This window comes from Ziziphus jujuba, chromosome 2 (assembly GCF_031755915.1).
Source record: "Ziziphus jujuba cultivar Dongzao chromosome 2, ASM3175591v1".
In the NCBI taxonomy this organism is placed as follows: Eukaryota; Viridiplantae; Streptophyta; class Magnoliopsida; order Rosales; family Rhamnaceae; genus Ziziphus; species Ziziphus jujuba.
Window position 1 is genome coordinate 16,577,389 of NC_083380.1, and position 17,249 is coordinate 16,594,637.

The following is a 17,249-nucleotide window of genomic DNA, read 5'->3' on the forward strand; positions in this document are numbered from 1 at the left end:
CGTTATCATCTCCCCTCAAGCGAAATGGGAGTAGGACCACATTAAGCTTGTCTTAAAGTGTTTGGTTTGTAATTTTTCAATCAAATATTTTTATAAAAATTTCAACATAACCTCTCCTAAATTATGGACATATTCTAATTTCAACCTGCACATATAACACACTTCTAACCATCATACAACTCTCACAAACTACAATTCCACAAGTTTTCAGCATTTCTACATAATCCAACACACAAAATATATCATGAATCTCTCACTCTCAAAATAAAATAACATATAATTTATTAAAACCATAAACTAACATAATTAAAACCAACAAACTAATATCCACATACATATATATATATATATATATAGGTACCATTACAGGTCTAATTAAATCCACTAAAGAAAATCTACATATGACATTAAAAGCTAATTAGAATGAATGCCAATTATCACAAATAAGAACTTATATATACAGATATATATAATCATTAACACAAACACACACACACATATATATATATATATAATCGAGTGTCATTAGTGTCCATATATATATATATATATATATATACATAGCCGCAAAGAATCTCTCTGTATATACATATTCACCAAAAGGAAGGCATGATCTATCCACCAAAAGTAAGGCATGACCTGTACATTAAACATCCCAATAAAAGAAAATGTATATTGATGCAGAATGGTAGCTTTCCTGGGACATACGATATGATAATAACATTACATGCTACCCTGCATCCTCCCTCTCCTTTTCCAATCAATTACTGGTAATAGGATGTCCTATACCGTATGATAAGTTAAACGAAACGTGCAACGCGATTATCATAAAACTGTAGACTAATAGGATATCTAACAGATAGTTTGTGCAGAGACAAACGTACAACATCAAATTGTAGAGACAGTAGGGATATCCAACAAATAGCTTATCAAGCAGAGAAAAACATATATTACATGCCCCTAGAGATTGCTGATTGAATTAAGAAAAAACTGCAAATGAACTTAGGATCCACACAGAGATGTAATTTCAAAACGAATTTCTTGGCATTTTATCAGTGTGAAAAACCAATGTGTCAAGCAGAGAAAACATATGTTATATGCCTTTAGAGATTGCTGATTGAATTAATAAAAAACTGCAATTGAACCTAGGGTCCACAAATAGATGTAATTTCAAAACGAATTGCTTGGCATTTTACCAGTGTGAAAAATCAATTTGTCACCTCACCCCTCTCAATTCTCACAAGCTAAATGAAAATTCCAAACTCCAAGGTTATATCCTTTTCCATTACCACCAAATAACTACCGTCTAGCACTATCAATAAGGACATTATTCTGACCAAAATGCACATAAATACTCTATGATATGACTCATGTGCTACACAACTTCTGGTACTCTATAAAATGCATAATTCCCAGATCATCACTATACAAATTTGGATACCAACTAGGATTAATTCAGCCAGTTCAACAATAACCTATCCGTTAACAAGTTTCCCATCAACTCCAATATTCACGGATTCCATCACATCACACACTAGTTTCCCTTGTATATATATATATATATATATACATATATAGAGCATGCGGACCATCCACACTTTGCATACCCTTACATATATACATATACATATATGTGTGTGTGTGTATATATATATAGTATTTCTATTATCAGGTCTGACTTGATCAAAATAATATGGTCAAAAAACATGGAAAAATAACCAATCATTGGATTTCAAATTTATCACACAAACGGCTTAGATTATTCCTTGTCACACGTAAAAAAAAAAAAAAATTGCTTGATAAAAAACATTCTTTTCCTTTCTGCTATTCCTTTCCTCCCTGCTCGCACAGAGAGAGAGAGAGAGAGAGAGAGAGAGAGAAGCATTATCACATGATCACATACGTGGTTTCTAAAATCTATGATTAAGATTGAATAAATGAAAGAAAAAGCATGACCTAAGCATTATCATCGTCATAGGGGACAAGGACTGGTGACGCAGTACGCTAAAACTCCATCACCTTGTATAACTTCATCAAAGCTTCCTTCAACATTCAAATCTGCTTTGAAAATCTTTCCTTGGCTCCATGCAAGTTATTTGGTAAGAAACTAATCGTTTGTGGATTCCTCATTGTTGTTGTCTCTTGTAGTTTTTCGCCAATAAAAGGTTCGTTTTAGTAACCAGTGCAACAAACATCACAAGCTGCAAAATGGAAAATACTTGCTTCTGTCCAACCACCTAAAAGAAATAAAAACCATAATGAATGTAAAAATGCAACTTCCGGATATACAAAACCTTGTTGACTCATCACTACAGTCGTTTACATTGCTTCCAAGAGGACATTAAAAATCGTAAAAAGAAAAATAATGTTAAAAACTGATGCAATTGGAATTTTCTATATGCCAAATCCTATATAAACAAAATGCTACCTAAAATACAAATATTTACTCAACTTAATTTAACAATTACACATCCAACGAATTTGATAATTGCACTCTAAGTTGCAACTACAGCATTTCCTTTTGGTGTTTATTTTCTTGCTGACTCCATCCTCCGAAAAAATTAGACAGCATTCTTGAATCCACACAAAATGGTTAGTCATAGCTATCTCATCAAACCACGAATCAGAAGGAAGCCACCATCCAATATAAACTAAAATCATATGGCATTTCCAAAAATTATCTCACGCTTCCTTTTTCCAAAATTCTTCCTTCATGCTTTTCAAAACACGAAAAGTTCTACTCTTCATCTTCCCAATCAATTTCTTCATCACTATCATTATAATCTGAATCCAAGTCGGAAGCTTCATCCTCGTCCTGCAATTCAGAACAACCAGTTACTTTTTATTGCCTGATATTGAAGCAATATGATTGAAATAATCAACAGTCACAAAGATGCTGATCCTCAACCCCATCCAAGCAAATTTAAGGACATTTCAACCATAGTGAAACAACAATAGTAGGATGTAATAAAAGGCAAAGAAAAGCAGAAATTCTCACCGTTATGGAATCTAAGGCATCATCTATATGTTTGCGGTCCTTCAAGCATGCAACATTTTCCTCCTCTACATCTTGGGAAACACCCTGTGATAGTCTCATAAATAAATATCTCGAATACATAAATGAGTTTTACAATGAACATAAATCTAATACAAGCTGAAGAAAATTACATAATATGGTATTTAATTAATTTGTTAATGAAAAGGTGCACACTTTAGATTTTCCACTCTTACATATCTGAGAAGAGCAAATTTCTAAAATTGCATTTTAAAGGAAATGACAAAAAGAACTTCAAATAAAAAAAAAAAAAAAAGGGGAAACGATCACTTACAATTTCATTTCTCATTTGCTCTATGGTACTCTCCAGATCAGATATATGCTGACTGAGAGCCTGCAAGGTACATTTTAAAAAAAAAAAAAAAAAAAAAAAATGTAAACTTTTAGTTAAAAATTTACAGAACAAAGATAGATATATTTCTCATTTTCTACCAAATGTATGAAACGGATACATTCAGAAATAACCAAGTTTAACAAAAAACAGAGGAAAAAATAAACAGAAGATGAAACCTCATGGCGTTGCATGGCCACTGAACGCTTTAATGCTTTTGCCTTTGTCAAAAGGTTTCGTGGCCTCACGCTAATGGGCCGCCGATAATTCTTTCCACGATAGTATATAAGAGCAAATCCCTTGGGAACTCTTTCTATTGCCACTAGTATTCCACCACTCTCATATTCCAATAATCTAGCTGTATCTTCCACAAATGAAAGGGTCTTCTGTTTCGAGATTAGTTTGACAAGTTCTCTGTGCTTCCAATGCAAATGCATGTTCTCAATTACACCATCAAAAACACCACGGATTCCTGGTACATTACAATAAACAGAATTAAAATTTAAACTCAAAAATTTTATCTTCATTCAAGGAATTGAGGATTACACACCAAGAGGCAAGTAAGCTTTCATTCTTAAACCAACTCTACGAAACATAACTCGTTCCTCATCGGTGATTGTTTCTTGGTCATAATCTGGACCTGCAGGAATCATCGATGCTTCTATTTTAGCCAAGAGTCTCTCTGCTCTAAGCTTTTTGGCTTGGGCCTGTCCATTAATTCAAGAATTTAAGAAAGTCACCAGTCTGTATATGTTAATGATCAACCATCCTTTAAGGATAGCAGAAACAACAGAAATACGCAACAATTCTCTCATAATAAAGGTTTTAGATGACTTCCATATGCATGAACCCACAACAATGAGTAAAATCACTTTCTTGCAAATGCTGAAAGTTTTGCCATTCCTAATTTTTAGAATCATCCCAACGCTATGAGTCATTACAAGTAAGAAATTGAATTTCCATAAAAGCAAAAGCAAACTTACAATGGCTAGTTTATGCTCAATTCTTTTGACACGCCTAACATTCTTAGCCATGGAATCTTCTTCAATCATCTTCTGACGTTCTTCAGCTGTTATTTCTCTTCCCCATCTGGCTTGAGCCTCATAAAACTCAGCCAATGTACCTGCAAGAGCCTGTCCTCCCTCTTCACTTGATGGAACTGCATCTACCACTCCATTCCGCAGTTTTTCTTCAACATCTTGAACCCGCACTTTCTCTTCAACATCTTGTACTTGTTTTGCCAATTGCTGTCTTTCAGCCAAAGCAGCCGCTACCGTAGTTGGAAGAAAGTCCTTTCCACGGTATATGACAATGTAATATTTGTTTCTAAGCAATAAAACACCACCTGTCAACATCTGCAAAATAGATGAAATTTAAGAAATTAGATTGCAAAATAGATGAAATTTAAGAAAGTACATTTAGTTATTTTGAATGAGCAACCAAAGAAACTAAAAGGAGAAAAACGTGTCATTTACATGCCTAAAAATTTATGAATACAGCATCTAGGGCTCACCTTTAGCTCCTCAGCCATAAGTTTGTTGTTTGTATTCTGGATACCTCGTTTTACTGCAATCTTCGCCACTAAGCTTTTCTCCCAAAGCTTGAGTATAGCACATGCCAAGCCTTGATGGTTTCTATTTCTCCCTTCACCAAGAAAGTTCATGTTAGACATTGACATAGTTATCATTACTGAAAGAAAAGTACTCATGCAATCTAAACTGTACCGAGGGCAAAATGACAAGGAATTGATTTAGCAACTTTCCGTAAATTAGTCATCTCTCCATTTGTCAGCCGTGATCGCATTCCAGTAGGAAGAAGTCTGAAAGGTGTCTTATAATCAGGAACTTTTTGAGGAAGTAAATCAGCATCAACAGGGAGTACTCCTGTACCCCACCATTCAACAAAACGTGGACCTAAGTCATCCAATAAGCTGTTAAACTCTGCTTCCTCTGCTGTCATGTTCTGATTTCGGTATGGGTTAATTGCAGCTGGCTCACTCTTTTCTAGATTTGAAGTTGCATCAGTTCCACTTCTTAGTAAGGGATCTTCAGCCGCAGAAACATCTGGTATAAAAAGAGCATCTCTTTCCCTATGAATAGGTTGGGTTTTAGATGGCCCTTCATACTTGCTCCCACGGTAAACCACCATAACACTTCCTGACCTCCATATAACTAACCCTCCTGTTCGGCGCTGACATCACTACAGGCAGTCAGTTACATCTCCCAATCATTTTCATGATTTATATCAATAAAGAAATTCAAGTAAAAGGAAACAGTGCGAATTACAGCAAGTCTGCAAGTATGGCATCAGATCATTATACAATAATGTGACACAACAAATCATGGACATAACAAGGAAACCCATTTAGCAACAGAGATGACCCCCAATCATAAACTAATCATCCCAAACAATTATCAGTCTATAATTATGATTGAAATACAATAATGAAAAAAAAAAAAAATTAATGATTGAAATACAATAATTTATAAAAAAAATTATACTTTGCAGTTGGTTTAAAACTTCAGTCCAAGGGCACATTGTTCTTATTATCATCTGTATAATTCAATACAAGAAAAGTAGTAAAGACGCTAATTATAAACTATACTTATTGGTTCATTATTGCAGAGTTTGGTTTCAAAACCTTGTTTTTTTAGGTTCAAGTAAAAGAAAACAGTGAAAGTTACTGCATTTATTACATCAGATCATTAAAGAATAATGTTAAAGCCAAATCACAGACATAACAAAGAACTAATCATTTCCACATCAATATAAGCCTATTGCTATAACTGAAAAACAATTTGCAGTTGCTTTTGAACTTTACTTCAAAAGCGCATCATTCACATTAACATCTCTATAATCCAAGACAATAAAAGCTGTAAAGGCCCTATTTCTATCTATACTTATTGATTCATTAATTTAAATTTAGATTCCAAAATCTCAGCTTTTAGAGATGCATTTAGGAAATTACATATTTATGGAAAACAGCCAGAATTCACCACTCCAATTTAGCTAATGAAACTGAATGATGATAATAACTAACTAGACCAATCATCAAAAATCCATAATTCAACCAACATATACTAATCAAAATCCAAAGTTGTAAAGGCCCTATTTTCAAACTATACTTATTGGACTTCATTAAGATAGAACAATCAGAATTCACCAATATATATATCTATATATATATATATATATATAAATATATATATATATATATTTTTGCAAATGAAACTTGATAATAATTAACTTTTCCCAATCATCAAAAATCCAAAAATTCAACCAACCTCAACAATCTCATGGGCAGTCTTCATATCATGAGCAAGAACCTCATGGAACTTAAGCCTCACCAACTCCTCTTTCCTCCATTTATCATGAATCTTCTCAAGGACGGCCTGCGTGAGCCCGGCTTTCGGAATACTAATCCTCTCTCTCACAAACATTCCCATCCTCCTCAACCTCCTCAACTCCTCATCCTCAACAGTCAACTCAGCCAATGTAGGTGCCCTTACCCTCCTCTTCCTCATCCCCATCCCCTTCACCTCCTCTTCTCCATTCCCACCTCCATCATCTCTCTCCCATGGCAATGCCATCTCATCATCACTCTTCTCCTCTGCCAATACATAATCAGGCCGAACCCACTCCCTCTGCAACAAGTCCCCAAGTTTCTCATCACCGGTCGGCCGCATTGAATCCTGACCGTCCAATCCAATATCATCCCCATCCTCCACCTCTTCATCTTCATCTTCATCGTCGGAACCCAACCCTAAATTCCTCAACCGAAGCACGATTCTCTCAATCGAGCTTTTCCCTCTGTCCTTACCGACATACCCACCGGCGTTTTTTTCCCGGCCGTTCGATTCGACGGAGTTGTGATTGGTCAGAGGGGTCGGAGAGGGCCATTTGTTGAGCCAAGGAGCAGATGTAGATTTGGGGGTTTTGTGAGAGAGGGGTTTAGGGTTTTGGTCATCCAAAGAGTTTGGAAAGCGATTGGTTCTGGAATTCCTTCTATCGCTGTGCTCGGTGGTTTTGAGAGACGAGAAGGTTCTAAGAATGTGGAATGAGGATGGTTTTGGAGGTGAGAAGAGGATGTTAATGGATGGCGATGAGCGAGAAGCAAGCGGGAGTGAATTCCTGAGTGGCATTTCGTAAAATTTCGCGGTTGTGATGACCATTTTTGTGGTTTAAGCTTTAGTTTTTCAGGCTATCAATGGTTTAGTGTTGTTGCTGATTCGCTTTGAGTTCTTTTCTCATTGTTTGGATGCCGAGAAAATTTTTGTGGATTGGATAGGGGAGGGACAGAGCGAAGGAAAGCTGTGAATTGTTTCCGTTGGTGAAGACAGTAGCTGATAAGATTTTTTTTTAATTTTTTTATTTTTTCTCGGAAAATTTTGGGATATTTTTTTCTTGGATTTTTTTTTTTAATATATAGATAAAGTACACGTGGATTTACCAAAAAAATTATATAAAGTACACGTTGAGTTTTAATATTTTAAAAAGAGTGTCGCTAATTTGGGTAAATTAGACAAACTCCCCTTTAAATTTCAAAGTTTTTCATATATACAATTTTATTTTTGAAAATTACATATACTTCCTTTGCCAGTTCAATTTTCTTTTCACATGCTTCATTTTTCCTTTGTCGAACTTTAAAAAAAAACATGGTAGTCTGGTTTATATGGTTTTTTAATTTTTTGAAAGCTTAAAAAAACAAAAAATTATCCATCTTTTCAGAAGTTATTTCATAAATAAATTTATTTGTAAAAAAGTCAAAATAAACTATTAAATGCCACCATTTTAACAATCTAATATTTAAATTTATTTATTTTTAAAAATTTGTTTATTTGTACATTGTTAATTTAAAGGCAACAAATCCCATTAATTTTTTTCTACTTTAATATTGTTATATTGAGGATATATTTGTCATTGTAAAAAAAAATTAAAGTTTGTTAACTGTTAAATTTCAAAGTTTGACCGATAATATATATATATATATATATATGTAAAAAAAATTGAAACTACAAAGAAAGTATGTGTAAATTAAAAAAAGAAAGATGTATATGAAAAAACTTGAAACTTAAAAGGAGTTTGTGTAAAACTATCCACTAAAAAACTGATCAAATGAAGATGATAAAACCATCCATTCAACTTCAATTTTTAGATGACTTCAATCAAAATACATTATAGATATATAGTTTATATAAAATCTGGTTTACAATTTTATTAGTTCATTAGTAAATTTTGAAAATATAACTATTAAGCTAGCATATAGATCATATTGTTTATGAGCCTGGTATATGTGATCCTTGTACATGCATGGTGAGTCACCAAGTATTGAAGCAACATTGTAACACCTGCCACATTACTACGTTAACTATTACATTTCAACAATACTATGTTTACCATTATAATTTGGTGGATATCTTTGGATTTCAATCTTAAAAATTACTATTGGGTAGTTACAATTTAGTTTTAAATCATTAATTAAGATAACATTTTATACCCTTAATATGTCAACATGTTTCTAACTATAGTTGGAAATATGTTTCAAATGGGCCATTACTTTAAAAGGGGGGGGGTGTGGGTGTGGAAAAAATGCCATTGGAAACTTTTTTTACTCAACTGAGACTTGTACTGAGGGTTACAAAAGAATTCAGCATAGCTCATTGCAAATGGGTTTAAAAGTTGGTGGATATGTTATTAAAGGAGTTAAAAGGCCATCAATTACTACATTTGCTGCAGAAAAATAATTGATGAAGCATCCATATACAATTAAGCAGCATCAAGGTTATCAAGGATTTAATTTAGTACCACTTGGAGAACCATGTACCTAATTTATCTATTCAAGGGACATTTTTTTTTTTTTAATTTTTTGGTATAAAAAATTTGTATTGAGAGCAAAAATAACCCTAAATGTCGGTCAGAGGAATGGCTCAATTTCCAGATTGTCTTCTGCTTATGGAAGGAGATGAGTTGAGAATTTCCTGACCAAGCTCCTTTATCTTGTTCAGAAGCAGCATTTGCTCTGTTTCTAACTGAACCATGTACTCTTCTTGCACATCCTCTAGGTTATCTAACTCGCTCAAAGTTGTCGAGAGTCCTTCGAGATTGCCTTCCTCGATCAAAGATTGAAACTTGGCCATCATATGTTTCATCTGTGATCAAACAGCACGAATAATAAGCATCAAACTTTTGTATAATACCATAGCAGTGCAAAAGTAAACAACAGCATTTCTCACCTGGCCAGAAATCTGGTATGCTCTAGTCATGGATGGTTCGGAATCCAAACTTTTCCTCATTAGATCAGGAACTTTTCTTGTAATTTGAATGTGGATCTCCCCTCTTTTCACCCCTTGTAGAGGTATCCACTTGTCAGACCTTTCATTCGGTGGCAATCTTTGATATTCTACAACACAATCACCTATGTTCGACGTGGGTAACAAAGCGTTATGGTCTTTAACATACAAAATTAGCTGACTGCCGTCATCAGGGAATTCCAGTGTCTGGTTCCACTGTGGATTCAAAGTTCTGTACATAACCTGCATTTCGAGAGTTGGAGAAAAAAAATCATGGAACCAGTTAGTTCCCCCTAAACGAACATGACTAAGTGAGAATTTTGTGAATTGTATCAATCAATCACCTAATATTACAATGATTTATTAGCGTTTTAAACAAGATGGAATTTCCCTGCTAGTGTAAGTTTCTTATTAGAAAGTGAAACAATAACAAAGATGTTTAAAAAACCTTACGATTAGATTATTAGATTTAGGTGAAATCAAAGAAAGATTATGTGACTATGGGTAAGGAAAAAGTTTCCAAACGCATGATTAATCGAACCAATGAAAGTTCTTTTTGTTGTATTGCTTTAAAAATATGGTAACCATACTGTTGTTCATGAGAAAACTGTGGTAGCGAAGCTAGGGAATTAACATTGTATAATGCAAAGAAATATCGCAAACCTTTGTTCTTTTCTTCAAGTTCCCATAATGAACTCTCACATATGGATCACTTGTGCCTCTGAGATCGGCAGCAACAAGGTCCTTCGCTTCAATGAGAACAAGTTCTATCCATCCGTTTCCTGAGCCATTTGTTGAACCCTGAAGACACAAAAGATTGGGAAAAATGAATAAAGAACATGCTAAACCACAACTGTGTTGGGATTATCATCAACTACCAAAACATACATGTAGATAATTTGGGTTTCGACCCCACAATATTTTGAGCACACTGAATAGGTTTGCCTTTTGGTATGTTATCTAAAGAATTGTAAGTACGATTCATTTCTATTTCCTCATAACATACCCTTGATCCTTCATGGTCTTCAACTCTGACTGCTTCTATTTGAAGCCTTAGTTCTCCTGAACTCACTTTTTCAAGAGGTACCCAAACATCCCTGACTGACCCTTCGACTAGGCCTTCCAAGTTTACACGTGCACTACCGATGTTATCATCAGAAAAGCTTTCTTGATTATAGCATTTTATCGTTAGGCATTCATCCCCTCCTATCTCATCAAATTCGAACTTCTGATTCCAGATGGGATCTGAACCATGGGCAGTTCTTGTTTTCTGAAGAACCTGAAGGAAGTTTAGTTCATACAAGTCAAGTTTTCCCACTATCTAGGATATTGAATCGCACATCACAGACAATTGCTTAGCAAATAGCTAGTAACCTACCTTTCCATACTGCAATTTAACATATGGATCAAGCTTTCTGGTTCTATCTTTCACATAAAGATCCTTTCCTTCAACAACAGTTACATTAATTTTCCTTCCTGTTTTTGACAGAAAATTTGATGATCCATAAAGGGACCGAACTCGAAGATTGTTCAAGCTCTGTGAACCATCAGAGAATTGCCATTCTTTTAAGACAAGCTTCACAGTCAACTGCTAGATGCAAGAAATAAAAAACCCCATCGTTAAAAATCATCTAGAATCAATTGCATACAATAAAAAAACTCATTATCTTTTAAGATACTAAACATAAAGACACACATAAGTAGAGAGAGAGTGTGTGAGAGAATAGAGAAAAAGGATTCTTTTTTCAGATTTTGACTCGACGACAAAATTCTGGCCCATAGTTGGTGGGACCCATGCAATTGCCATAAGTATATGTCTTCTTCATAACTTAGAATTCTAAGCAACTTTTAGTGTTTGCTTTGTAAGATTGATACACATACTTGAACTCCCTTCTAATAGCCTAAGCTTTTGGATTAATAGTAGCTTAATATATTATGGTTGTTTAGCTTTTGTGTTCAAATCTTGATGTTTCTAGCAGTTTGTTGTCTTGCAACAGAAAAATAGGATTATAACCATTTTTTGGCAGTTCATAAAATACTGCTGGTAAATTCTCCACATATTCAACTAGATTTGACTAATTCGGATTGTGTGTTTGTCTTATTATGTAGGAACATAAATTTTTCTAACGGACACCCCAACCAAAAAAAAAAAAAAAAGAAAAAAAAACCACATCAACGGCAGAAGGTTTGAATGAAAGTAAAACTTGCTGAAGCTAATTTCTATTAGAGAAGACAAAGGCTGGTAATTGAAATGGCTTTTAATTGCTAAACCAAATCTGCTTAGATTATGTACACAACTATTTTGTAGGATAAGTTTCCAGAGTTCGAAAATGTTACCTCCCCTGCATCATCCCCCTCAAACGGAACAACCATCTCAACTTCTTTTCCACAGGAATCAACATGCTTGGCAATTACACCAGAGTTGGGTCCTATTGCCCAAAATGTTGTAGAATCATCTGTAACATACTTTACCTGCTCATAGGAAAGTAGGCATCAACATGGTCACATAGAAACTCAATGTAGTAATTCTCAGAGTAATTTATTCTAAGATGTACCAGGAAATTGTACAACTAATTTTAATTTTTACATACACCTATAATATTGAATGAAATTTTAGGCCTGATATTTGGCATTGTATCAAACATATGAAGTTGCAACATAAATTAAATTTGCAAAGGCCACCTAAAAGCAAACACCGACTAGCACTTGCAATGAATTTGTAACACCATGGACAAATACAGATCTATTAATACCTTAATTTCACAACTTGCCAGATAATCATACTTCACACTGGACGGGTTGCAAGCATAAAGATGAAATCGAAGAGTTCCTGATTCTCCATGCAAAACCATATTAAATGTGGAATCCCATCTAGGACTTGACCCTGATTCTTCATTGGTTCTCCTGGTTAACTCTCCAAGTTCAACCTCAACAAATGTCAGCAGATCGTTGTCAGCAGAATAGTCTTCTGAAGATTTATCAGAAGAAGGATTTTGTTGCCTTCTGGATGGACTTCCTCTCAAGCTGCTTTTAGAGAGTTTATTTGCTGAAAGGACTGTCACGTGTATTATACCACCAACAGCCTTTTTCCTCAATTCCACAGCTGGCAAGGAGTAACAATGGCGTCGAGGTTCAACCATTGTCTTAACCAAGGTGTCAGTGAAAACTTTAACCTGCAAGAAGAAGAAGAAGAAGAAGAGAAAAAAAAAAAAAAAAAAAAAAAAGGAAAGGAGAATAATTTATTAGTATCCAGCTAATCAGATTTTGCTAGATGCTTTTACCTGTTATATATCATATGATCAACTTAAAAGTACTAGATAAGTATTGCTAAGCACTAGACAAATCATGTTTATAAAGAGGATCGAAATAATAATAACAATAACAAGAATCTTTGTAAAGAGGCAATTTAAGACAGCTTGAACCATTAACTTTCTAATGCAGTTTGAATTTACATCCAAGTTCTCAAAAATCATACCAGCCAAGAAGAAACACCAGGCAGCTCTGTGGCAGGAAGTGATTGGCTTCCACTACCAAAGGCTACTCCTATTCGTACTTCTGGAACTGACACAAACGAGTACAGAACTGCTCTTCCATTCAGAACTGGCATCAAAAGAATCTGCAAATGCAATTTAGTGAATAATTAAACGTAGAAGATATAGATAACTGTTAAGCAACTATCAAAATCATCAAAACAGCAATGCATCACACACAGTACTTAGAGACAGAAATTATGAACTGGGCAAATATTGTAATTTCTGAGAACAACATCCATCCAACATATACAAAAAAAAAACATAAACTAATGTATCAATGCCGTAGCCCTTCATGTTCATAAAAACCATCAAGAAGGTGGGTCTTGCTTTCTGGAAAGAAGAGAAAAACAGGATGCCATTTTAATAACCTCATTAGTGCATAACCTAATTAATGCACTACAAAATAGGCAATGGTGCAAAAAGTTGCATGTGACGCACAAAATTGTCAACAAAAACATTAATCTAGCTACAACATTTAGTTCCCAGCTTAGTTTGTACCAATATAGCATCTTATCACAATCAAGAAGGAATAAACTCCTCGCATGAAATAGAATGGCTCCCTTAAGGTACAGCAAGAATACAGGCAAAAACATTAAGTCATAACTTTACAAGTTTCTCCAAAAGCAGCATAGAATAACGAACATGCTCCTGCCTGTCCGTGTCTCTCTATCTCTCTTCCTCACTGTGCATTTGTGTATCATCACCATTGATTTTGACCAATTATGGATTAAATTGAAAAATAAAAAATAAAAAATCTAAGTCGCTAGCTAAAATCTATTACTTTGCTAAAACCCAACTTGATATAAAACCTTCAAAAAAGAAACAAAGGGAGAATGATTAGGAAATGTCTTTACATACATCACCCTTAATATGAAGACTATTTATAACAATTCGTGCTGTTCCAATAAATGGCTTGGCCACCTTAGCAAGCAACAGAATACTCATATCATTTGCATCCCAGTCAACACCAATACGCATAATTCTCTGCAAAAAAGCACACAGAAAAACTCTGTGAAAATCACAGAAACACATACAGTAATAGTATCATCACATGGAGTAAAGAAGCAAAAACAAAGGTGTCCTTGCATGCCTCTTAGGAATGAATATTCATTTTTCTTCAGAACTGCAGAACAAATAGAACTTCCTACTGTAGTGCATGAGTTTTTAAAATTTACCACATAGTAAACATTCAAATCCAACAATATTGTAATGACGTGCAGATGTGCCTACTAATAACAAACTTCATCCAGTCAAGAAGAATAATTTGAAATAACAATCTCTTCTTAAAATATTCTGTATAAAGTAGAATGCTCAAAGTCTGAGGCGCAAACAGAAATCTGACCTGATCACCTGATGTTGACCAACGAGTCCCTTGAAGACCCAAAGTAGGTGGGCATGAACCTAGCGAAAATTCCTGCAATTCTATCATTTCCTATAGAAAAAAGAGGCCAATCTTTAGGTTTCAAAAACAAGATTGGCATCAAGTAGAAAGATTCCAGATGGAATGGAAAGAAAAAAAGCGGGGAAATAAGTCTGAAGATTCAAACGGTTGCATTAGAGAGAGAAGAGAGTAAACAATAAGTTACTTACTATAATCCTTGATTTTATGTGCTTTAAACGTCTCTGCACAAAAGAAAAATAAAATTTAATTAATTGATCTAGAAAATGTGTGCTACTAAACATCGGACTAATTGAGATATCACACCACAAAAATAGAGAAATGAATGGTAAGTAATAAGACAGTCCAGCACTAATAGTTTCTACACAATACATTCCCCAAAACTTCAAAATGACAGAGTCCAGGAATATCATAGATTTCAAGAACATTTTGTTGAGTCACAAGAAAAGCCTTTGAAGGCCCTAGGATAATAGCTATACAGAAAGAGAGGAATATTGCTCAAGGACAAGTTTGCTTCATTCAAATTCAGGCTCCTATGCATTGGCAGATAATACAAATCGCTACCATGGTATTACCAGCTACCAATTCTCACATCTCCATAAGCAATTCTAATTTGAAAATCCGGAACATAAGCTTCGTATGATAATCTAGTACAATAAAATACAAAAGAGCATATAGATGATAAAGATCGAACTTAAAAGGTAACGAAATCCAATTCTCAAATTTTTCCACATAATATAGCGTAAAGAAGGAACCATTTTGCAAAATATTTGGATATACTCATATAATTACTAGGTCCAATATAATTTGAACAAAATTGCAAACTGAACTTGTAATCCTGGTTTAGTTAAATCATTTTAACCATATATTCAAGATTTAAAACCGAAGACACATAGCATATAGACATTAAGTGAAAGGTGTAAACTTACCATCGTAGTGAATTTAATTGAGCAAAAGGAAGAGTAGTTCTCACCTGAACAATGGATGAGAACCTTTTTGAAAGTTTTGAAGCAAGGTAGTTAGGCCATATTTCCACCAACATCCTATTCAGCCACTCACAGGGTTCCACCGGTGTTATGGGCTACCCATGTGATATAAGGATCAGGGAAAAAATAGTAATAAATTGACATAGCCAAATTTCAGATGAATAAAAATGAGGATTAAAAAGGAAAGAAATAATGTACCGAGGTATTCAATATGACTCTCTTCCATTTCTTATTCAAGTCTTCAACAAGTATTTCACGTTGATAACTCCCATACTGTAGTTACATAAATGATATTTCACATTTAATCTAATGTACATCGTCAAACTCCAATCTAACGGATATCAGTGAAAGGAAAATTCCCATCCGCATAAAAACGAAAAAATAATAATAAGAATAATAATAATAATAATACATGAACTCAACAAGAACTCGGAATTATGAATCAACAACAGTACTGGAACAACTGCTAAACAAAAATAGAAACCTTAAATATTAAACTTTAGACGGACAACTACCCCACCCGCACAGAGGATGAAAACATTAAACAGATAAAGATAGAAAGACTGAGGGAGACTAAAACATGAACAAAATGGTTATCATAAAATCTACAATGGAACAGAAGAGGCAATATTCAAGATTTTCAACAATTTAAATGCTTTCATAAATCTATATAAATGTATGATTTAAAAAAAAAAAAAAAAAAAAAAAAAACGAAGAAGAAATTCATAACAGTTAAAGAAAAAAGGGGAATTTTTATTTTTATTTTTTGGGTTAAACAATCAAGCAGAAAACACAATCTTCATCTAGATAGATGCGTATGGGTATTAAATTTTCCCACAAAACAAATGTGAAGACAGAAAAACCCATCTAGAAAAAAGAAATAACATAGAGGAAGATCCAAAAAAAAATACCAAAAAACAAACAAACAAACAGAAATTTACCTGAATAGTTGCCCAAACGGCAACGACAAGTGGAACCCAATTGGAGAAACTAAAAACCCATCTTTCAATAGCCCAAGCTAACAAAACCAGAGGAATATAATATGGAAGAAAAGGCTTTTCCTCCATTACATAGTTGAAGAATTCCATAGCATCCTCAATAAAACCTCTCCTTTTTCTCTTACCCATTGAGCCGACACCTACAAACACCAATCTCCGACTTCACTTTCCTATTTCCTCATCACAAGGTATTCACAGAAAGTGGAACCAAGGTAGTTAGGCCATATTTCCAGTTCCCAGAAATTAATTTTCCGAGAAAGTGGAGGAATAATGAGATATTTTCCAGTTGAAGAAAGTTAAAACGGTGCAAGAAGTTCAATCAAATGAAAGAGAGAATTGGGTTCCCATTTTAGAAAGAGAGAGAGAGAGAGAGAAGAAGAAGAAGAAGAAGACAAAAAGTCAAAGCCAGTGTAAAAGTCCCAAACAACAATTTAGTTAACAACCATGCTCTTCTTTCTGTCCGAATAACTGTCGAGCTCCTTAGACATGTCTACGCGGTCCCACATTTACAAAGAGATCTAATCTTGACCGCTGACCTTATCATGATATTTTTTAGATTGATATTTTTCAACTTTTTTTCTTTTACTGGCGTATGTTTCAAGCTCAAATGCTGGATAAATCAGATTAAATGAATTCTTATTATAATTTTTTGTTTTT

General features: G+C 34.2%; 2 protein-coding genes across 2 annotated transcripts; both read right to left on the minus strand.

Annotated features, from left to right (window-relative positions):
• Positions 1-2,259: 2,259 nt before the first annotated feature.
• Positions 2,260-7,779, minus strand: LOC107418781 (CRM-domain containing factor CFM3, chloroplastic/mitochondrial). The gene is made up of 9 exons (XM_048473662.2): positions 6,671-7,779; positions 5,111-5,576; positions 4,900-5,030; positions 4,370-4,741; positions 3,937-4,093; positions 3,566-3,858; positions 3,330-3,389; positions 2,999-3,082; positions 2,260-2,815 (listed from the first exon to the last, which is right to left on the minus strand). The coding sequence occupies exons 1-9, from the start codon at positions 7,556-7,558 to the stop codon at positions 2,738-2,740; spliced, it is 2,529 nt and encodes an 842-aa protein (XP_048329619.1). The 5' UTR covers positions 7,559-7,779; the 3' UTR covers positions 2,260-2,737.
• A 1,274-nt stretch (positions 7,780-9,053) lies between these two features.
• On the minus strand, positions 9,054-17,024 carry LOC107418801 (synaptotagmin-4). Its single transcript, XM_016027496.4, has 14 exons — positions 16,536-17,024; positions 15,793-15,867; positions 15,582-15,689; positions 14,800-14,832; positions 14,552-14,641; positions 14,068-14,193; positions 13,152-13,292; positions 12,430-12,849; positions 12,014-12,148; positions 11,055-11,264; positions 10,683-10,955; positions 10,340-10,477; positions 9,620-9,919; positions 9,054-9,535 (listed from the first exon to the last, which is right to left on the minus strand). The coding sequence occupies exons 1-14, from the start codon at positions 16,719-16,721 to the stop codon at positions 9,314-9,316; spliced, it is 2,457 nt and encodes an 818-aa protein (XP_015882982.2). The 5' UTR covers positions 16,722-17,024; the 3' UTR covers positions 9,054-9,313.
• Positions 17,025-17,249: the final 225 nt, after the last annotated feature.